The sequence below is a fragment of the Channa argus genome, chromosome 4 (genome assembly GCF_033026475.1).
Source record: "Channa argus isolate prfri chromosome 4, Channa argus male v1.0, whole genome shotgun sequence".
NCBI classification, from domain to species: Eukaryota; Metazoa; Chordata; class Actinopteri; order Anabantiformes; family Channidae; genus Channa; species Channa argus.
The window spans coordinates 9,979,331-10,003,175 of record NC_090200.1 but is presented as its reverse complement, the minus strand read 5'-3'; the positions used below and the strand labels follow the sequence as shown (position 1 = coordinate 10,003,175).

General features: G+C 39.3%; 1 protein-coding gene across 4 annotated transcripts in view; it reads right to left on the bottom strand.

Annotated features, from left to right (window-relative positions):
- plxnb2b (plexin b2b) overlaps positions 1-23,845 on the bottom strand; it is a 119,550-nt gene that overhangs the window by 22,867 nt on the left and 72,838 nt on the right. For all 4 annotated transcript variants that reach the window (XM_067500734.1, XM_067500735.1, XM_067500733.1 and 1 more), the window contains 18 exons: positions 19,693-20,813; positions 18,524-18,712; positions 18,268-18,393; positions 17,288-17,388; positions 15,770-15,896; positions 15,172-15,331; positions 14,389-14,500; positions 13,761-13,872; positions 13,285-13,386; positions 12,282-12,377; positions 11,601-11,688; positions 10,853-11,034; positions 9,666-9,814; positions 7,335-7,443; positions 6,557-6,693; positions 5,953-6,135; positions 3,280-3,373; positions 419-616 (listed from right to left, as the gene is read on the bottom strand). In XM_067500734.1, coding sequence (XP_067356835.1) covers positions 419-616; positions 3,280-3,373; positions 5,953-6,135; positions 6,557-6,693; positions 7,335-7,443; positions 9,666-9,814; positions 10,853-11,034; positions 11,601-11,688; positions 12,282-12,377; positions 13,285-13,386; positions 13,761-13,872; positions 14,389-14,500; positions 15,172-15,331; positions 15,770-15,896; positions 17,288-17,388; positions 18,268-18,393; positions 18,524-18,712; positions 19,693-20,811 — 3,384 coding nt within the window. In that variant the 5' untranslated portion in view covers positions 20,812-20,813. The remainder of the gene's footprint in view (positions 1-418; positions 617-3,279; positions 3,374-5,952; positions 6,136-6,556; positions 6,694-7,334; positions 7,444-9,665; positions 9,815-10,852; positions 11,035-11,600; positions 11,689-12,281; positions 12,378-13,284; positions 13,387-13,760; positions 13,873-14,388; positions 14,501-15,171; positions 15,332-15,769; positions 15,897-17,287; positions 17,389-18,267; positions 18,394-18,523; positions 18,713-19,692; positions 20,814-23,845) is intronic.

Genomic DNA, 23,845 nt, shown 5'->3' with positions numbered 1-23,845 from the left:
CATCACAGTCGGTATGGTAATGTGTAAATTAACTTGTGACAATCTGTTTTAGAGGCCTGGATATTTACCTTAAAATCTTCGTTTACATAGATTTAACTGAATACAAGTTTGTTAATTGCAGCAAATATATTGTACAGTTGACCCAGTTCATTTAACTTGCAGAATAACCACGCCACTGAGCTAAAATAACTAATGCTGCTATTTGCATAATTCTTATATGCAATGAAACTCAACCATGATTTAAGCAGCTTAAGAGTGAAAATGTGGCACAGCAAGTGCGATTCAGCATGTTTTCCATTTTTATCCTCAAGTCAGATAATAACACCATTTGTCTTAATTCCCGCACACAAAGGGGCTGAGTTCAGCTCTGTCGTGTTATAACTGCAGCAGTAGAAGAAGTTGTGCGGTCTGCACTCACTGTGACGATGATGATGCTGGCCTCAGTGATGACCTTCTTCGGCAGCTCGTTGAAAGTGGGGTCAGGGTAGTATTCAAAGGGCTTTAGGTCCCTCGACCAGTTGTCCAGCTGGATGGTGGTTTTAAAATGCTGGGTAAGGGAGCTGTTCACCGTTGGAGACCGAAACTGGATGACTGTATCGTTCTTCTCGTGGGCGCTCTAAAAGTGTTGGAGGGAGACTAAGATGTCATAACTCAACTCTAACCGTGTGTTCAAGTTTATGTGTTCAAGAAAAATTTGGATCTGGGCTGTCCATAAAAAAATGCACAGCTTCATCAGAATACATGTCTGTCAGAATTGTCACGTTTGATATATCTAACCATCCATCATCCATCATCCAGGTGGCAAGAAAACACTTGCAGTACTTAACTAGGATTGTGAATAGAAAATGGTGGCAATGTCATTACATATGAACTAAATCATATATAATTCATTAGGCGTTCAAAGTGAAATATACAACCAAAAAACTCAAAACTCGATTTAAAACTTGTCCTAGTCAATGGAAGTCATAGAAATTTTTGTTAATATATAATTACTAAATATATAAATTTTAATCAACTCATAATTTTCTATACTATTACTACGCCCAACATATTTTAGTTATTTTTTTCTTAGCATTCGCTTATAGGTTTTGAGTAAATTTCATTATCTTATTTGATACATTTTACTCAAACCATTTTTTTTTTACATCAAATCTACTCACTTATATTAGCCTCACTTTGTTGACACAATTTTTATAAGTAAATATTGTGCAGTGTAATGTAGAGTAGTGATATGAAACACACAACATAAGCAAGACATGAAGGAGAACATATGACAGTATAGCCTAGAAAATTCAAAGTAGGATTAGAGGTAAAAAAAAAAAAAAAAAAGCAGTGGGTTTCAAGTGCTTTTTAAAAAGAGGCAGAGAACTAATTTTTTGGTTCTGTGAAGAGTTTTGGTGGTGGTGTCGTGGAGAAAGAAAACGGCTTGTTTGCTACAAAGGAGAAGGTAAAAGTATGTCTCTCTATTCGAAGAGTCTATTAAAATCCAAATCTGCCATCGTAGGAATTGCAGCCTTTCACGAATCACAACTCACACTGAGTCATTCCTCCCCTGCCTTTGTTTATTTGTGTGTGATGAGCTGGACTGATGGTGATATTTCTGTCACTCGCTAATTGTTTCTATACAGGGATGACAATGCTGTGTGTGACAGCTAAACCCTACAGTCCTACACAGAGTCTCGCTTTTTCAAAGCGCAAGGCAGAAAGCGTAGGCTACACAGAGTAATGCTTTGAAAAATCCTGTAGACCTACTACAAATTAGTTGGACGTCTTTTTTTCTTTATCGATGTACAGCTGAGTTGCACCAGCTATTTGTAAATCCATCACAAAGTTTGAGTGTAACAGCATTTAAGGCTCTCACTACCAACTAACTGGTGATCTACTAAACGACGCTGCACCATTAAAAGTAGCCAAGGAATGTAGTGAAGACCTTTGTATACGAATGGGTTATTTGACATGAGCCAGAACCTATTGTTTGTTTTTTTTGTTTGAAAGAACTCAGAAGGCAAAAAAACAACAACGACACACAAACCTAATGGCCTAATACTATTCAAAAGAGGTGCAAAATAGACACGGAAAAATTACACATCAGTAACTAAAAACAAATGAAACAACAGGAGTTGATACAATGGTTTTTAGATGAAAATTCAAGGGGCCACTTAAGTTATTACAATTTCTGTGGTGGATCAAAAGGTATATCAAGTTTTATGGCCATGTAGGGGAACTGGGAATACATTCTCCCAAAAGCAACACTTTGAAATTCATGATGGTAATAATAGGGAAGAAACTGTGGGCCAACACACTGACATGTAAGAAGGTGGTTGTTCAGCCTACTTCAGTGGTGCATAAATCCCAATTTTCCCCATCTCCTAGAAAAATATCACTGCCTTGAGTCACTAACCTGACCTGCAGTGTAATCAACATGTTTTTACCACAAATCAGCAGTCATAACATTCCAAATATGTGGATGTTGTTCAGTTTTTGGAATCATACCAAGAGAAGCTTATGAAGTTGACCAGCCAAGGCCTTTGAGATAACACTTTACATCTGCTGCTAGTTTGTGGCTGCCAGAAGTCTTTTCAAATCTCTCCTGTCCCTGGGTAGCAGGGACCAGGGACTTGGCCGGGAGTAAGGTGGTAAAGAGCGGCACAGTCACATAATCTTCTGCAACCTTAATTCTGGTATTAAATTTAGCCCTTTAAATGAACAAAAACTGCTACTGCTTAACACTGGCCAGTACCCTGGAGGGCAGGAGGGGGCAAGCTTCAAGTTCTCTGGCACAATCAGTCCAACTTGATTAAGCTGGACAAAGAAGGGAGTTATATTTTGGTGAGGGTGAAACAGTGGTGCTGCTATCTGCAATCCTACAGGTTTTAAGGATTTATGGGCAAAGAAGTGAGATGAATTAATGCTGGCTTATGGAATCTCACTGATGAGTGTAAGCAAAAAAAAAAATGCATGTGTTTGTGTGTGTGTATGTATGTGTGTGTGTGTGTCTGCTAGAACTGTTGCAATGCTTCACAGAGTGTGAATGAATCACCACTGTAGTCGTGGGCTCCTGAGATGTGGTGAGATCGATGGAAAGGGCCGCTGTGTGTGTGTGGTGTGTGAGTGTGAGTGTGCGCGCGAGCTGGAAAAGTTGAAAATCTATGAGACAAACAATGTTAGAAAACAGATGGTAAGAAACACAGTGAGGAAAGTAAGGAAATGGTGATTGTCGAGGTGCAGGATCATCTGGGCTCATAAAAAGATGCTTATAAATATAAAGAAAATAGAAACCTCAAAAAATCTTGAGTTGTCTCCTTCAACCTTCAGAACAGCAGTCTGGATCAGGTCAAAGCCAGAGCCGATCACCACAATGTTCCTCCCACCACTAAAACACACACACATACATATGAATACACACCACAAGCACAGAAAAGCACATACACTGGTAGGTTAAGTATGTGAACTCATTGCATACAAAAAATGTCCTTCTGCATTACATTACTTCTGCTGAGCTACAGCGAACTGACAATCCCCCTGACATCCACAAATTTGGAAAATCTTTTGCCCCTCGTTGAGGAGTACCCATCCAGGCCCAAAGGGCAGCAAAAGTGACCCAAATTATATTGCCCCCTCTGTCTTATTTCACCTTTGGGATGATGTTTCATGTTGGCATGCGGCCCCTTTTAAACTGTAGTATAGTGCCGCATGTTCTTCCAAAGTAATTCAACCTTTGTTTCGTCGGTCAGCAAAACATTTTCCCAGTAGTGTTGTGTAAGCTCTCCAGCTACTGGGAAACTTCAGAAGCACAATGATGGAAAGCAGCTGCTTCCCCTGTGATGTCCTGCCATAGACATCTGGGTTTTTATAGGGTAGAGTCAAAAATATACTGTAGCCTTAAGCAATGTCAGTTGTTTCTTTAAATGTTTTGTTGTTATTTCTGGGTTATTTTTATACTAACCTTTAACATTCAGCTTTGTGTATTTAGGATCTGGAGATGCTTCTTGTTAACAGCAAACTCAAACTGTTTTTACATATTAAAGAAGCTCTTTTCATTGGCTGGTCACTGAGTATTTTAACCCCTGGCTCCAATTAGCATTTGTTGATGCAATTAACCTAGGGTTTCCTCATACTATTTCCAAAATAAATTGTAAATAATGTAATAAATATGGGCAAAGCTATGGTCCATGTTTACACAAGGATAACTCATAGGGAGACTTATGGGAGGTGGGTAGAGTTCTGAAATTGCGCCTGGTGTCATTTCACAAGAGATAAAAACAAATGAATTTAGCTCGCAAACACACCATCTCTTGTTGAAGTCCTTGTAATTATTTAATGCATCCATTAAGATCAACAAGCATTTTGTTGCAAAATCAAAGACTAGACACTTGAACCTCCTTCAGCCAATAAAAACTATGTATGGAAAATATTGTGCACACAGAGGCATAACTAGTCACTCTGAAGGACAATTTACAACTTTAAAACCTAAAATATTCTCGGCAATAAAATTCTTTACAAAGGTTGCAGACAGACAGAAGCTAGCAGATCAAAGAACAAGCCAGACGCCTTTCGACACAATTATTTAGATCATCATTCTGTTTGACCTTGCCATCAATGGCAGCTTATCAGTTTTTTACTTTGCTTCTCTACTTTACAAATGGAAGTACTTCAGGTATTGAAAGGAAAAGGTCTTGGGTTGTAAATCTCCTTTTCAGTTGTAAAATAAAACAAAAATTGCACAATACAAACCGTTTTATTCGGTACAACTGTACAATCCGAGGCAATGTATTCACTTTAAAAAGGGTGCCCAAAATATTAGAAACACCTCTTAATTAAGTTCACTCCAGTACAACTCCAACTCCCACTATGACCTCAATAATAACCATATAGTAGTATTATTAACTTTCTGACAGATTTAACTTAAAAACTGAGAAATTATAACATTGTAAAAGTAGCTGTCGTATTGGATTTTATTCAGTTGTACAGCTGTACCTAATAGAGGGGTAAGTGAGTGTATGTCTACATATAGTATGTAAAGTCTACAGACTTTTCTGTTTTACAACATTTATGACCTAAATGTGATCAGCTTTTCAGTCCTAAAACTACATAAACAACCCAACTAAATGAATGTGACCAAAAAGACCAAGCAAATATTTGTGTCAGGGAAAAATATGTAAACTCGTAGTTTCAGTAACTTATGTGTGTGACTCCCTTTTACAGCAAAAATTTCAGCTAAGCATTAACAGTAACCTTTTATCAGCCTAGCACATCAGCTGGGAGACATTTTCTTTGTCTTGCAGCATGATTCACTCTCTGTTGAGATTCAGTTCACAGATGGGTATCTTGACATTTTCCTGTAGAATTTGCTGGTACAACTCCGAATTCATAGCTTCATCAACAATGGAACAATATCCTGCTCCAGAGGCAGTAAAGCAGGCCCTAAATACGATACTGCCACCACCATGCTTCACTGATGGATAAGACTCTTGTGTTGGAGTGCAGCGTTTTGTTGACACCAAACATACTTTAGCGCTTCTGATTCAATTTAAGTTTCACAATGTTTTTCCTCAAAACATTATTCTTATTGTACATAATCGGATCTGTCTGATTGCCAGCTTCTGCTGATTCTTAAGTAACTCTTTCCAGCCTGCTAAAAAAACAACGCCAAGATAAACTCAAACCTCTGTTGTCAAGATCAGGATTTATGAATCAAGAAATGCCAGCTTCCTTTATATCTGGTTGTTATCACATTGACTGAATCAGCTGAGCCTGATTTTTCTCTTCAAGTGAACTGATAACCACAGAGGTTCACATACTTTTCCCACTGACAGATATTCAATACATTTTTGGGTCTCATTTCTTTACCTGGAGTTCATTTATTTTTTAGGTCTGGCACATAGATTTGATCACATTTTAGATCGTATTCATGCAGAAACTTCTAATGATCACAAACTGTCATAAACTGACCAGACAAAGCTCCCCTTTGGTTGGTGGTCCACCACGATGGGGTTTTCCAAGAACTGGAAGGCACTTGGAATGACTGTTGTGGTACTCTTTCCGTACTTCACTGTGACGGTGAGAAGGTCAGAGGGCACCTTATCTGCTCCGTAGACTCCTGTCCTGCAGGTGATCACAGCTCCAAAGTGCTCCCTGTCAAGACAAGGACATAGCTTAGCCCCGACTGGCTAGAGGGGTTGGGTTTCCCAAGGTCTCTGTGCAATGGAAGCAACATGGCCGCAGCGTGACACCTTGTTAAATCTCATCCCATTTTTCTGTTACCTCTGCCTATAAAGTCACCGAGTACTGGTGCTCACACCTTACAAAGCAAACGGTAGGATGAAAAAAAAAAAATCTTATAACTACAAAGTTAAGGTCAATTCCATTTCTGGTTTATAAATTGAAAAATAAATACACTTATGGGCTTTGAAGTGTGCATACGGTGGAATTTACATAGAATAAAATGTGCAAATAAAAATAGTGGCACTTCTCAACCAAAGACGCTGAATTAAAACAGAACTGATCTTTGGTGAAAATGACAATGGCTGAAAAGAAAAAAAAAAACAATCCTTACACAGTGCACTCCACCCCTCCAATGGCAACCTGGACATCCTCCTTACTGCCAGTGTCTAGAAATCGGCCAGAAATTGTAATGAGGGTGCCTCCTGCTTTAGGACCTTTAGTAGGCTGCACTGCCTCAGGAATGGGATTCTGGTAAGGAGGAGGAGAAGGGTCACAAGATACATTATGAATACATACTCATTTTTCCACTGCAAGGAGTTACAAGCATACAGAAGCTTCAACACAAACCCAAGAACAACACACACAGTGCTATGTCATACACACACACACACACACAGTTCCTCTCGTCTTCCTTGATCTCGCTGTCTCCATCACGAACATTCACACGCACACACTCATACAAGCACCACATCTGCCTCAATTTGCTGAGCAAACAGTTAGGCGGAGCACTCCCCTGTGGGGAAGCTTTAGCGGAGCCAGAGATATGAAAAGCCAGTTAAATAGCTACGCTGTAGCCTGTTAAAGTATTAGAGAGAAAAGTGGGACTGCTGCACAGCATCTGGTTAAAGAGGAATGCATACACATTCTGGTTTATAATACAATGCATTATCATTGTAAATATGACAGAATCTCAGTTCCTAATATGCCAGTACATTGGGATGTTGTATTTGAACATTTCACTTAAATGGCATGCCCTTGGTATGTCTCTGCTGTTAGAAAATGGAAAACAAAATAGACGCCACAAAACAACAAAATCAGTTGAAAGCCTTTGGATATGTCTATTTTCAGGGTCAAAGGTCGTGCGTGTAAATGAAAGAAAGAGCATTTACCCTGTAGGTGAAGTACATGGAGGATGTTCCTTTCTTCCCCCCCCTCAACTCCACCTTCACCTGGCCCCAGTGGTTTTTGGGGTCAATACGACCAATCTCACACACCACGCTAGAAAATAACAAGTCACACATTTAGCAGTAAATCTACGGATTCTCAAAAGCATGAAGAATGTTGGTGATGTGTTAAAGTTACTCGGTTTGCCTAATCAACACTGGAAAAACCCAAAGATATGCAGTTAACCTTTACACAAGATGAAGTAATGCAGCGTTACACATTTAAGGAGCTGGATACAGAAAATCTTTCACATTTTTACTTGGAAAATTACTTGATAATCGAAACAGCTACTGATAAAGGTTTTTTTTTTCCCCCCGAATGACTAATAAATAGTGAAATCTTATCTGTGCTACTTTGACTGCCAGTTTGGAGCTGCTCCATTGACAACAAACAAGACTCATGCAAACCAGCTAATGTTACAGATAGTGACAGACATATGATTTTGTTCACTTTTTAAAGTGGGCAGACATGCTAATAAACACGTTTAGCTGTTGTTTGATTAACGTTGACTAAGGAGCTATGAATGTCGTATGATTTCTAATGCCATATTGCTTGGCTCTCGAGTCAGAAATTGAACCCTGTGGGAATTTCCCACATTGCAGAGCCTGGAGTTTACTGGGAATCGTGTGATAAACCACACACATTCAAGTCTGCTGCAGTCCTCAGGGAAAATGTGCTGCTGATGGAAGAGGTCAGCATTAAATGGCAAGCCTCATTCTGACTAACAGGTGGGCCTCGAGTAGACTATTAAGAGCTCCAACAGTGAGGTGAAGGAATGAGATAGTGCAAAGGAAGAAAAGTGAACATTTAAACAAGCAGGCTACAGTGTGTAAAAGGAGAGCGAGAGCAAGTAAAAATGAAGGCACGCCTCCAAAAGTGGATGATTTAAGGGTGAAAAACATTCCATCTGCTCTCATAAATTCTGGTTTATGCCTCATCATGCAGATGGTGGGGCGAGAGCTTGTCATAAACGTGGATCCATGCTGCCAGGTGTCAACAGTTCTGGCTAGTGGCTGTGGGGCAACAATGTGTATGTTTTCTCTTTTATAGACCATTTGTGTGAACTGAACATTTTTAAACACTGCTGTTGCTGAAGTACATTTGCCAGACGTAAACATTTATTCCAAAGGATTTTTTTCTTTTTTTGGGGGGGGGGGGGGGGGGGGGGGGGGCGGCAATACTCAGCCCATAAAGCACCTTTGGGATGAGGTGAAACAGAGTGTCAGCAGCATGAACAGACCAGTAAAAACATCTGTGGCAAATGTGGGATGCTATCAGATAACTGTGGTTTATTTCCAGTGCTTTAATAAGAATCTGTCTCTGAGATTTCCGACTGTGAGGGTCACATCCTTTGAGTGCCCTTATAGATATGAGCTAAGTACAGTTATTAAGTTACTGTACATAAATACAAGTTAAAGTACTTAATTCAGGTTTTGCTCCAGGTGCAATTTTTCACCATCAATTCAGAAGAAATGGTGCAATATCTACTTTTATCTGACCTCTGTAGACACCCGGTTACTATTCATTATAAGTATCAAAACTACTTATAATAACATTAGGTTAAGGTTGAACCACAGAAAGCACTACCTGTGAGTGCAGACAAATAGAGATTTCCCCTTGAAACTTCTCAAATGCTTTCATTTAAATAACATTTTGAGGCCCAATGAGGTAAAAGTGTAAAACATTTGACAAAAAAGTAAATATTAGAGAAACTATGAATACTGATTTATCAAGCAGTGTTTTGTCTTTTTTTTTTAATCTCTCCTACCCATTAATCACCTCACTGCCCCAAACAGTGTATACTAAACTGTAGGTAAACTACTGTAGCTACTTTTTGACCAGCTACACCAGATAAATACTGTTTGCATTTTGCCACATAAGTATAAATGATCTGAGAATGCAACAGATAATGATATACTGTACGAGTCACAAGTTTGTTTGTTTTTAGAATGTGTACTTTACTGCAGAACTTTTACTTTAAAGTAGGTGTTAATACATTGCTGTAGTGGTACTTTTACTCAAATAAAGATCTAAATACTGATTCTGGTCCTCAATTAACCTTTTTCTGGAGGCTTTCAGATCAATACAGTGGAATAATGAGCTAATTAGAAAACAAAGCACGCCTTAGCTTATAATGTATCTAAAACTCGCTCTAAGAAAAGACTTTGAATAAAACCAATATAATTACAATATAATTTAACCAATATAAATACTGTACAGTGTGTATTTGTTTCTGCTCATAGTTCGATAAATGCATCAAGGTGTGCAATTATCACCTTGTAGAGACAGAGTACTTCTCCTCCTGGTGGATACACGGCTCTTCAACCACTGTGATGCTTTTAATGTCTTCCTTGCGGATCCCGAGGTTGGAGCCACGGATGGTGATGGAGATGCCTCCCTGCAGGGGGCCGAAGCGAGGGATGATCTGGATGGGAAAAACACAGCATATGGGATTGGAGTGGCTGTTTATAGAAAGAAGGGATTTAAAATGGATTTCAACAGATTAGTTGTGCCATAAGAACAAACAACAGATTCAGACAATCAGTTCAATGTCGGCAGAATAGTTGTAGCTAAAGTGTTTATTATTCAAGGAAGAGGTTGAGAATAACATCCGTACTGTATGACTCATGTCTGGATGTTTGTGTGTAGATGCGAGCATCACTGAAACTGGATTTCTGAGCCAAATACAATCAGTGCTGGAGAATGATATCAATATATCCACAACATATAAGCTTGTATTTGAATTAAAGTTTGATTCCAATCTGTTCTAAATATGATAAAAATTTGGCTATATTGAGACAATTCAAAAGCAAAGAAAACATTACTATCTTATTCTCAAAAAAGGTAGTGACAGCATATTTGAACAGTAAATGTTGATGTTATTTAAAGTATTTTAGATAAATAAAAATGAAAAACTACATTAACCTGACCCAATCAAATATACATTAAATACGCAAAAAAATGCACACAGTATATATAGTAGGTCTAATACATTGGATTCATATTAATGTAAACTGTAAGTAGAGTTAAACTGCACTAAGTTTAACTCTACAGATTAAAGAGCTAAATAAGTGCTGCAGCTACTTTCTTGTCTAAAAGGAATGAGACAGAAATGCTAGTGCGTGGTGTCAAAGGTCAGGCTGGAGTATGCATGGTCACTGTTGCTGGCGGGTTTTTGTCCATGACAATCACCTAACAACAGTTAAGGGAGCAAAGAAAGAATTGATTCAATCTAGAATCTGTTGAGCCACAGATCAGGTCAACACACCCTCAAGGAGAAACAGACTTTCAACGCATCCATCAACACAAAGAGGTGGGAAAAAAAAACACTGGCATTAAAGTGTTCAGATGAATAATCCAATCAGTGAAGTCAATGCCTTTTCAAAGCTATTCAAAGGTCTTCAAAACACTGTTCACAGAGCAAAGGTCAATTTAAAGACATGATGACACTGTAAATACTCACATCAGTAATCTGAGGGTCGGGGCACTCGATGTCAAAGGGATTGTATGAGCCTTGTTGTGTCGTGCACAACTTCTCATACACACAGGCTTTCTGCTTGGCGCACCACACACACCTGTACTTTCGATCTGCATTTTTGCAGAGACTACAATCCTCTCTCCCCACGGAGCAGTTGTACAGTGTCACTGTTAGGAAAGAAGTGAAAATAAATAAAAAGAGAAAAATAAATAAAATAAATTCACATTTTGCATGAAATTCCTTATATTTAAATAGCGATAGGGCAGGTCTTTATCAAGAAAACATAATTTTTACTAATCACTGCACATTGAACTGAACACTGAACATTTTTTACAATACCATTATTAAAAGTATGATTACACTCGATATGTAATGTTTAAAATTGGTAACCCCCAACCACACGCTGAAACCAAATCTATGCTGTAATATGTGTACTGGAAATAACTGATAAAACAATCAGTTATTCACAATACACATACTACAGCATCTGTTTATTATGTTTTTAAATTAATGAGAAGAAAGGCAAAGAAAAGGTAAAACAGGTTGCACAATCAGTTTTTATGAATGCCTTTGAATCCAAAATGCACCTAATGAGGTAATAAACAAATATTATTCAAATTAATATTCAATAGGAAATTAAAAGTAGCTTCCTCAGATATATTGAATGTCCCACATTGGGACTAGCAGAGTACACACAGGTTATTGTAAATAAGATCTCCACATTAAAATGTACCATTCAGCGTGCTGTCCATCTTCTTGTCTGACTCCTTGTCCTTCACGTAAAAAACAACAGTGGTCTCCGGTGACTTATCGTATGAAAACTAAGAAAATGGAAAAAATGAATTATTAATACAGAATCCAGTGATTAATGGCACTTAAGCGCTTCTTGGCAAACAGTGTGGGCTGCCGCTCTTCCATACCAAGGTAAAAAAAAAAAGAAGAAGAAAAAATGATATGCAGCCTGGCTGAATTTCAGCTGAAGAAATCAATGTTGGAAAAGAACATAGCTGGGGGCTAGGCACTGTTTGAGCTTCCCAATAACAGAATTCACATTATGGATGGAGATGGAGCTAAAATAACTCCAGTCAGGAGACTGTGTCCATTAGAGGGAGCTAGAGAACATCAAAGTGACTGTGACAACCAGTTAAAGGGTTATTTGATTTATAAGTCTGGAACATGAAGTCAGCTGCATGTGGACTTTTTCAGTACAGAAAAACTGAAATCAAGTGATACTCCACAGTACATTTCACTGAAATTAGGTCCACAGCTCAATAATCTGTGTTGAGTGGAGGGCAAATTTGCCAGAAGCTCTTTGAACAAGCTTAGAAAAGGGTCTGTGAACACTGAGCCACAGTCAAGCATTAGGAGCACAGTCAAGACAAGTGTCGAGCAACTACCAACCAGCCACGCTCACATTAAAGCCGCTGAAGGTGTAGAATGGCGAGAATTCAGAAATGACCTCTTCCTCGACATTTCTCATCAGATCGGTCCCGATTGTGAAAGCATGACCCTGTAGAACCAGACAAATAAGAAAAACAAACACAGTGTGATCCGGTTTGTAAAATATTGCTTTTTTCATTCTACAAAATGAGAAATGTTAAACACTATGTTGTACATGCAGACTCTTCAAGCCCTTTTATTCCCATTCAGGGAAGCTTGGACGGGGAGATTTTTTCCTTTTCACAACTGCGTGGCATGTGAAAAAACATTTACAGGTCACAGTACTAACAACGTCTACTTCAATAGGCGTGCTGTCTGTTGGCATCATTTACCTTCTCTCTTGCCCACGTGGGCTGCACTATATTGCTCAGACAGGCTCAAATGCACGGACAAGTGTCTTAGCACCACACTCAGAGCTGATGGGATCCGTTAAGAGTGGAACATAAACTACTGACTGTTACTTACTGTTTATCCATTCAATGATTAATGGAAGCCAACCGATCTTACTGTTGCCTACAGTGATTTCTGTGAACATACGTGAGTGTATAGATCTAAATATGTTGGGACACATGGGAATATGTATACTTTCTGTGTATTCAGTCCTTTAGATCATGTGACCACTCTCATGTAGCAGATTCTTCATAAAAACACCTTTTTGTTGCTGCTTACTACGTCTCCTTTCACCTAATTGGTTAGTTTGATAGACAATTACATGATCCATGAGTTGTTTCTACAATTGACTGTGAGAATTAACCCTTTTCTGGTCATGTGTTGTCCAAGAAATGTATTTACTGGTAGCCTGAAACCTTTTTTGTCAGGGTTTTGTGTTTGTGAGCAATTATTTTTTTGACAGTGAATCCTTTACTTTTGACCAATTTTTGACCAATCTTGTCAAAATACCAAACCCAAGAAATGCTTATAAAAAGCTGAGAACTTTTCCCAGAAATGCTTTCAAAACTGTGTTTGTGCCACTTTACCTCGTATTGTTCCAAATTGATCCCCTCAAAGCTGATTCGTGTCTTGTAGCCCACTGGAATCAGCACAGGATCTGGATTCTCGAACTGAGGACACTTTGATCCCTGAGAAGGCATCAAAAACAAATCAGACGCTCCCGCTTTCTAGCATTTACATTTTAAATGTGCCAGCCGCTTAACGGACACCCTCATCTGTGGCGACAGATAAGTGTATCGCCGAAACATCTGCTGACTTGTAAATTGATATCCTCCACCCTACAACATTTGTCATGCAAGATGGTGGCAGCTGATATGAGGATTTGAGATTTTTATTAATTTTAAGGAGGAATTTGGATCCCTCAAGCGTTGCATTGCATGTGATGATTACATGTGTCTTACTAAAGTTTGGATACTCGTTTACCAACTCTTATCATACACGTACTATGAGAGACAGGAGTGTTTGAACTTGTACTGATGTCTTTACCCTTGTGGTGACTGACCTGACGATGCTTGATGATGTTGGCGCCCTCAACGGTGTCGTCCATGTCGCTGCAGGTGTGGTCAAGCGTGTTCCACTGACATCCCCACTGACTGGCCACACATGCCATGCATCTGAAAACGCATAAACACAGCAAGAAGAAAATGCATTCAGATATATAATCAGGCAGGATCACACACATAAAAGCACACACAAACAAAAACCTTAAAACATGCAAACTCATCAAACAGCGTCCGGCACAAAAATCCATGCTGCTGACAACAAAATGGATCTCTACAACTTCGCATAAGCAAAGCTCGTTCATCACGCATTCCTCAGCGTGAAAGCAATGAAGAAAAAAAAATAGGAAGGGGCGAGAAAAAAATGGTGAGATCGACTTTCATTTTTTGATTAATGAAAAGGAAACTGAGGCAATTTCCTGAGCTTGGTAATAAAAGGGGGAGAGAAAATGCAAGAGGTGCATTCAAAACTAGCATGCATCACAATTTACAAACAGAGCCTTGATCTCTCATCTGTTCATGCACGGTGATACATTTACATCAAGGTTGTCAGATGATGCTGTGTTCAGTGTCTCTGTATATTTTCAGTGAGTGACAGAGCAGAACTGATAGAATAAGAGTCTGACTCACGGTGTGTTTTCAGCTTTCTTCACTGTGGCGGCGCAGTTGTAGAACTTGAAGTCCCGCGTAGCCAGTTCCACAGTGTCATTGACGAAAACCCCGATAGCCACGGCTACAAAGTCTGCAGGCACAACAATGGAAGTTTTAAGCTACACTAGCAGTCTGAAGGCCTTTTTTATTTTGGTTTTACTCAGAGACACTTGTTCAGTTCAGTGAATCTTCTTCATGGCAGGATGCTGTTACCGGTGCCTTTGAGGACAACAGGAACCATAAAGTTACATTTATACATGTATACTAACTAGTTATGTTTTAATGTAATTATTTAAAAAGTTAGAATCACTACCTTTAAATTCCATTAAGTCCAGACCAACCAGTACTCGTAATAAATCTTTAAACCAAGGAGGTAACTTCCTGTGTTAACGACAGTTCTTCTTACCCCTTTAGTTATTATTTGACAACCAGACTCAGTAAAATAATTTGGGATGTGGGAAACATCTATGGCTACACAGCCATAGAGCTTCATATTATACATTACATTACATTTATTTATAAGAAGGTGGACTATAACCGATTTATAAAACAACTGACTCCTATGTTAGATAAATGCCAAAGTTTTAGTATGTGGCAGTTTGATCAGTATAATTAACATATCATAAGCATATATAGCTACGTTTCTAAAACTCTTCATGAAATAAGATGTGACCACAAAATGGTTTATATTACAACACCGACTTTACTGGACACTGGGATTCTGTGACATAGTTTAGAGGACAACAATAGACATGGCCACACCTTGGTCCTCAGGTGTTTGTGGTATAAGTAACGGTTGGGGCAGATCACAGGAGACCTGACCGGAGTCAGACATGGTGCCTTCGCTCTGGAAAGACCTAATAGTGCAATGCAGAGTGTCAGAGGGTCCAATGGTAGGAAGGGAGGGGATGCTGATCTTCACCTGTACAAAAAAAAAACTGAAGATTAAGAGTTGTTTGGGTGAATAAAAACAATTAACATTAAATTACTGTCTAATGTGGGTTTACAAATGAAAAGGTTTCCTATTGATAGAGGGACAGAGGTGCTGCTGCTGGAAATATTAAAGTGAGTCAGAAAGGGACGACATGAAGGGAAAAGCGCTCTCCATCTTTAGGCCATGAGCACAATTGCTGAGATCAAGTCGGTTTGGTTTTCGGGATGGATCAATACAGAGCAGGAAGACCCAGAATACAGGGTCTCTGATTCACAATAGAATCCATTTATTACTCAGGCTGTTTATGGTTGTGTAACGTGCATGTATGTGGGGTCGTGTACTCTGGAGCGAGAGTAGACAGAGAGAGATGCAGGGAGCAGAGAGGGAAAGAGAGTGAGAAAAATGAGCAGGGATGCAGTGCCTTACCTTCACCGTCTTTTTACAGGAAAGGTTCGGGGGGAAGAAGGAGACGATCTTGACACACTGCTGCCTGGGGCTCCACAGCCAGCCATTCTTCTCCTCTGCCCTTCGGCACTCAGACCTCCTGGTACACCTTCAGAAGCAGAATGAACAACCCCCATCAGTCTCTGCTCCACACATCCCCTAAACGCTTTCACAAAAAACAAAGCCTGTGGAATCTAACAGATTTTTAAGGTACTTTTGTGAACAACAACCACATGCCCACTTCGCTTAATGCAGCCCCTGTGCACTTCAATATAAAGTTTGTGTACATATGAAAAACAAAATTACCCAACTGCCAACTCATTTAGCGGAATAATTGTAGCAATGGCTTAGAGCTTAAAGTCTTTTTTAAGCAAAATGCCCCATATTGCAGTGTTCCAATTTTAAAACCACGAGGATGTGCTCATTTTCATTGTCTTATGAGACATTAAACTGAATACTTTCAGGTTGTCACTGTGGGTTGAGGAAAATTACCACTTTAAAGACATCACCTTGTGCTTTAGAAAACATTAATGGAATTTATTTCACTACTTACTTATATCTTATAGGTTGAATGATAAACTATTGAAGAAACAGTACAATTGGTACAATAAGGAAAAATTAAGTTGTTGTAGTTGGTATCAACGTATCAACCATTATTAGCAGTTTAATTTCATATAATGATCATTTTTATATACTAACTACTTCTATACAGGAGAAGAAAATAAACATAAAAAGAAGGAGCTAATAAGATATGTTCAGATTTTTAGTCTGTTTTCAATTAATTGCAGCCCATAAATTAGACCAAAACACACGCTAGTTTGGATGTATACAAAGACACATTATGATGCATCATCAGATTTCAGTGGAAAACATCAAGATTGTTTAGAAGTGGAAGCAAAGACAAATACTAAAAAACTAAGTTCAGCTACTACCAACAATTAACTTTATCACTAAACAAAAATCCATGTGACAACCATTTTCTTGATTTGACTATTCATTTTGTCTGTGATACAACAGGAAACACGGAGAAATATCCATCAAAGCGTCCTAGAGCCTAAGGTGTTGACATCAAAATGCCATGCACTGACTAAGCATTGCAGCTCCAAATCCAAGTCAAGTGTCTCTAGTGTTTCTGAATATGAATGTCAACGACTTCCAGAGGGACATTCTGCTTTTTTCCTGATCACATCCGTGTAAAATACATGATACATACTGGTACCCTCCAGACCCTGACAAATATAGGCTGATGAGAGTAAATTGCACATTCTGCCTTCCCTGCATGAGGCTGACAAACAGCTTTAATTCCTTACGGCTGCACGGACAACAGGAGATGGAATATAAACACAGACGAGTACTAAAAGTGTCGGCAATAAAACACTGAACAAATATCCCGCTGTGTTTTACAGATGGAATTGCACGTGTGGGTGTTTGTGTTAGTCTGGTGCTGTGTGCTTGCATTTTATAGATGCATGCATTAGTATACGTGTGTGTCACCCTAACCTGCCCTCCAGGACACACCAGCCACAGTAAGGGTCCTTCAGTTCCACGCATGATTGGCAGTCTTTCTTTTGGAGGCACGTCTGCACCGGCACCTTAGTGATCTGGTGTGTTACAACATGAAATATGATCAAACAGTGCACCTTAGGGGGGACACGGCAAAACAAATGTGAAGCACTGTAAATACAGAAAGAGATGCTCCTTGGCTTGTTGCAGGTGGGCAGAGTGGGAGTAAAACATGTTATAGCACATGGTCTCTCTTGTTTGCACCCTATGTTTAATTACAACAAGAATTTCCTCTCTCTACATGCTAAATGTTTTTGTATCCAGTAGTGCGAAGTACATTTACTTTTCATAGCATGTGCTTTTAATGCTTGTATGCTTCCTACAAAGTCAAAAGATCTCAAAAAAAAAAAAAAACCTCTTACAGACTGTTCTGAATGTTCTCCTTTTGATGTTTGCTTTTTTAATGTACTTCTTTAGTCAAGTTTTCCATACAAACCTGTATACAGACCTTGTAATGAAATACTGAATACTTTTTCATATCTGCATTTATTTTCTTCAGTCTCCTCCAAGGTTTTCATCTACTGATTACACCCAATGCCATAAATAGCTGACATTTGTACTGTACGTGTTTAGCCACAATTACCATAAATCAGTATTCTTTAAAATACATGCTGTGTATAGGACTTTATAGCTGCAGACTGGTGGCCATACTTACTCTAGTCCTCCATGACATTATGAAGACCACCAGAGTTACTGTTGGTGTATATCCACATGAATGTGATAATATTTTCAACAGTGTTTTCATTATTTATTTTCAAACAATAACTTTACATTTATTCCTTTTCTGTCCCATATCCTAGACAGGTTGTGTTGGCAACTTCCAAATAAAAACATAATTTTAGTATGTTATTTGTCAAGTGGTGTCCAAACTATTTGGTTACAGCTGTATAAAACTGAAAGGACTCTGACACACACACCTTTTTCTCTGTGGTAACGTAGAGGTGGCTGTGACTGAAGTCAAAGAAAAGGTTCTTGTTGACCTTCTCTCCCACAGTGTCACCTGTTATCTTGTTGTAGACATATGGCTGTGCGGTCAAGTGTACCTGGGTAGACAAAAAAGGAAAAAGGCAAAACCATCAGACATAAGGTCATTAACTCCTGAGTCCTCTTTCCCTCAGGTAAAAGCGAAGGGAAAAAGTACAAAAAAAGGAAAAAAAAAGAGAAAAACTGCACCTTGAAGACCTCCCCCTGGTTGCTGCCCAAAAAAGCCACGGTGTGATCATTCTCCACAGCAACAGCCACGGCAGATAGAAGGCTAGACATGGTCAACACTGCATCTCCCTGTAAAGCGAATCTTGGCTTGCTGGCCAGAGGGGAAGGCAAAAAGTCTGCACCACACTTGAAGTTTTCCAACATGTCTTTCTGTAATGGAGTAAAACATGACAAAACATCAATTTTATGTGTCGATAGGCAACAGGTGCAATTAAGATAAACCATGTGTCAATTTGTGCACCATTGGTTGTATCTAAAGTGTACATTTACATGCAAAAGTTGGTACTCCCTTACTTTGAAATGGCAAAAAGAGTAAAACAAGTAATTTTTTGTCACAATAATATTTAATACCCAATTAGCTCTTACAAATTCAAAAAGATCAACGGCTTTCCGCTTGTCCCTTCAGGGGTATTTAAAATAATTTCTTAAGAGGAATGCAACCTTTTGCACAGGGTTAAAAAACATTGAATGCAAATGTTTGCACTTAAAATGCAATTTTAAAGTGCAAACATTCGCAACCACCTTTTTTTATACTAGCTAAACATTTGTACAAGCTAATTGTGCATAACATATTATCTTGATGAAAACAAATTCTTAGTTTTATTCTTTTTGCCGTTTCAAAAAGGGGGTACTAAATTTTCCATGTGCTCTTCAGATATCGGACCTGTAACTGGGCACAGTAACTGGTTTGTCCTTACTTGATCATTAATTCATAAATCTCCTTTATATTAATCTATAGGAGATTTATGCAAAAACTTATGTAAAAGTTTAAAGTCAGTAGAGAGAGCGTTCATCACAGAGCCAAATATTTCTGCTAGAGGGCCTGATTTAGCTTACAGTCTCCTTTTTGCCTCCCACATCTATGTCACATTGTTTTGTATGAGTTGAGGGAATTGGGAAAAGAGATGTGGAAGAAAAGAAAATGTGTGAGTAGAATAAAGAGATTTAGATACAACACACAGGATCTTCAGAACAACGACTGGGACACTGGGACATTAAAGTAAACAGTGACACATATGTGCATTATTGATTCCAGCAAAAGGAATTATTCTAAACAGGTCCCAGTCTGCCATTTATTTCAAACAGACTTTCTTAAAACTTTAATCAGTCGACATAAAAGAGGCACTTACTGAAATTTTTGATGTGCAGAAGTCCTCTGTTTTAGTTGAGTAGGGAATGTGTACAGCAGGTATATCAGAAATTTTCCCCGAGTCGCTGTAGCAGGCGCTGATGATATCCACCAGCCGCTCATTGATGGAGCTGAGTGGGTACATACATAGAGCAGAGTCATTTTCATTGTCATCAGGACTCGCCACCATGAACAGAACTTTGCTCCAAGGGTCGACTTTCCCATACACACTTGATTCAGCTATGACCCTTATAAGCTCTTTTCCCGGAGAAGCCACAAATGCAGCTTGGACTTTGTTGTATCTATTGTGTAGTCCACAGTTTAACTGGAGCTCTGTATGGGAATAGTAATGGTGGTCATCTTCGCAAAGACGAGACACAAATGTCAGGTTTTTGTTATCCGTACCATCCAGAGTCCGCGAGAAGAGGAAATACACAAATCCATCCTCTTTAAAGGCATGGCGGAAGTCGTGGAGGTACCTCGGAGCAAATGGCGTTGTCTGTACTGTTGATGCCTCAATGATGCTCTCAAATACAACCCAGTCCCGGAAGTCCTGAAGGATCCGAGTGCTGATGAGTTTTGTACTATCAAGGGTTCCATAGCCCTTCCCAACAACAAAAACACTAAAGGGGTGTCCATCTTTCAAGTAGGTGGACATGACGCCCACCACATTCACGTTGTCCTCTATGCTGGCCACATAAGTCCTCTCTCCTTTGCTGTCACTGTAATACAGCTGCTGTTCCACGTTGGTCAGGTTGAGGAGGGAGCAGATCCCTCGGTAGCGGCTGCCGCATACAATCAGTGAACCGTTGGATGGGTGGACCAGCAGAAGCTTGTTGAGGTTGGGCATGAGCTTTGTGTCCTGGCAGGCTGAAGCAGGAGGGGTACAGGTCCGGGCGTCCTCTTTGGGACCCGTCTCAGCACGAGCCTCTAGTTGGAGTGATGGTCCCAGCTGAAAGATGGTGTTGACTGCTCCCAGGTAGATGCGACCAGTCTGGGGGTCCTGGACCACATTATTGATGGGGGTGTCTGAAGTGAAATTTGGGGTGCTGCTGCTCACCACCTGGGCTCGTGAGATCAACTGCCAGAAGAGGAGGAGGAGGGAGACCCAGCTTGCCATCTCTGGAGAAAACAGAGAGGAAGAGGTGTTTTATTATTTATGAAGTTTAATGTACATATGTACATTAACTATCAATAAGGTATAAGCAAAGAGCAGGTGTGTGGTTAACATACACCCTAAGGCATAAATACACTCCACTGTAATGGTCACGTGTACAATGTCTGGATTCAGGTGTTAAATGATAAATCACACACACTTTGCTACATATGAAGCTGGATCTAGGAGACTCTTCACTTTTTTCTTTTTAACTGCACTTATTGTGTTTTCCTTATTAAACTAAGGAAATATAAGGCATTAATTAGTGAGCTTTAGATGTGTTGTTTGAACAGAGCCGGGCTATTTGTTTCCCCTGCTGCCAGTCTCTGATAAGTTCACCATCTTTATACAGTTTGATATTTATATATATGTGTGTATATATATATATATATATATATATATATATATATATATGTATATATATACACACACACACACACACACACACACACACACACACACACACAGAGACCATATAGAAATGACAATAATATTATCTAAAACACAGTTCTGAAAACTTTTCTTGTAAAGGTTGTGCTTGACTGAATTTAAAACAAAAATGTTTTTTCTCAATTAGCTCTTATTGCATCTGGTCCTGCACATAAAGTTTTTTTGTTTATACACACACACACACACACACACACACACACACGCACACTGAGGCCATTTTACTAGGTACACCTGTACAATTGCTCATCATCCTTATAATCTAATTAAGCACCAGCGGGATGCGCTGGGAAAATAAAGTCGATCCTTGTGGTCCCCACCTCACAATTTACAGGACTTCAAGGATCTGCTATCGATGGCTTGATACCAGACGCAATAGCACTACTTCAGAAGTCTAGTGGAGTCTATACCCTGAAGTGTCAGACCTGTTTTGTAGATCTACTGAAAACTAGTCAGGTGCTGATAAAGTTATGACTGATCGGGGTGTGTGTGTGTGTGTGTTAGTGTGTGTGTGAGTGAAAAAAACTGTGCAAAGCTAACAGCGTAGTGCAGCTGTTTGTGTATGACTCAACTCCCTGCTCCAGTTCTATAAAGGGCGTGCTATTTTGGATTTAATTGACTTAATATCAGAAAATGATTAGTGGTGAAAAAAATAAAACTGGTTTGTGCGAGAGTGAATAAAGATTAGGCGAAGAGCTAAATCTCGAATCATAACACTATAAAAGCCTATTTAAAAAGCTTGGATGCCTTCCAACTTCACTTGCACTTGTTTTTTCTGAAAACACCTCCAAACACGATGCACTCCGAAAGTACACCCGTTTTGTCTCAGGAAACATGATCACAGAGTATCCCTGTAAGACGCAGACAGCATCATGAACCGGTGAACAGCATGTGCCTGTGGAGTCCCTGCTCACTGCTGTTTGCCCGGGCTGTGGTAAATATGGAACTGCAGGTGGCTTTGAAGCAGCTATTGCCCACACAGGAAATGTGCGTCTGTTTGCATGCGCTCTCTCTCAATAGTATCCTCCTCCTCATTCCACCTTGTCAGTCAAGTCCATGGGCGCGTTTCGTCAAAGTGAAAGCCCCTGATAAAACTTTCGTTGAGTCACTTGCCAAAGCTGTGTTTTAATATGTTAACCTGCCTTCTCTCACCGGACAAAGTGGGGAGACCATTCATTAGACATATTGCCCTGAGGGGGGAGGGGGCGTTATTTTACTGGCAGCTCCTATTTGCATTTAAGTGCTCAATTTGATGATTTTATTTTTCTTTCCACTTACTGAGAAAGTCCCCCCCCCCCCAAACCAATTTCACTGCGTAAATGTATCGTGCCCTTTTCAATTCACAGCCTTAAATATTTCCATTAAAATTGAAATGGGGCAATAAAATCCCCGTCTGTGCTTATTCAGGACAGAAATGTGTGCTGTCGGTTCTCACAGCTTTAATTAAAAGGAAGGGACAGTTGCCGTTGCGCCAAGACTTCAATAAAGGGAGTAGACAAAAAATTAATAAAAAGGGAGTGCACAGTGTAGTGGTGGACACAATAAGAGAAGCACCATGTGAACAATAATTCCAGTGCTAAACTTCAACTACAGACACTTCAAAGACATTCCCACTGGCAAAGCTGAATGACAATACAAGCATATGTCAGCATTACGGGGCTCCACAATAACTCACTTTTATGTGTGACTTTTCAAGGAAGTGTCACATACAAAACAAAAATACACAAGAGGCCAAATGTTTTCAGAGCCTCAAAAAAATGACAGTATAAGCAAAACGCAATCGAACTTCTTGAACGTAAAAACAAATTGTGAAATGTGAACATTTCAGAATTGAGAGAGAGAGCGAGAGACAGAGAGAGAAATTGCCTTAAAATGATCACAGACATTTTCTCTGTAAAAAGGAAGCTACAACAAATGCTTTCTCTGGGTGTATTTAGGGCAGGACTGCCTTTTGGCAACACCTTGAAAGATGTTTTGAGCTAGATTGTAGATGGTCCTGTGCTGAACCAAAAAAATTCACATACAAAAATCAATTTAAGCCACAATAAACTGAACGCTTGGACGCTCTGCTTGTGAACTGGCATGGTGCTTGTTTATCAAAATGTCCAACTATAGCTGTTCTCATTTTCGCTCATTTGTAAAGTGCCGTTTCCTGCCTCTGAGATGTGACTATATAAATGCAGATTTTATCGTTATTACACTTCACTTTGTTTATGGAAGTCTGTTCTCACAAAAAGCTGTTTTTTAAATCAGTCTATGGATGGTATCAGTTTTGACTAGACAGGTTCAGGTACTTTGACATGTGGCATCACCTTTAATGTGCTTTTTTTTTTTTTTTTGCTATTTGTGGAAACACCTGACAGGAACATTCAGTGTGTGGGAACTTCATCAGCAGCTTCAGTGCGTGCTGTATAAATTAGACCAGCAGTACAGTAGCTTTGTGCTATGAAAATGTTTGCTGTTGAAAGCTGTTTGCTTAATGCTGCAGAGTTATTTTTCTGTTTTTTTATACAACAAGGAAGGCCAGGCTGTCTAAATATTGAGTGCAATT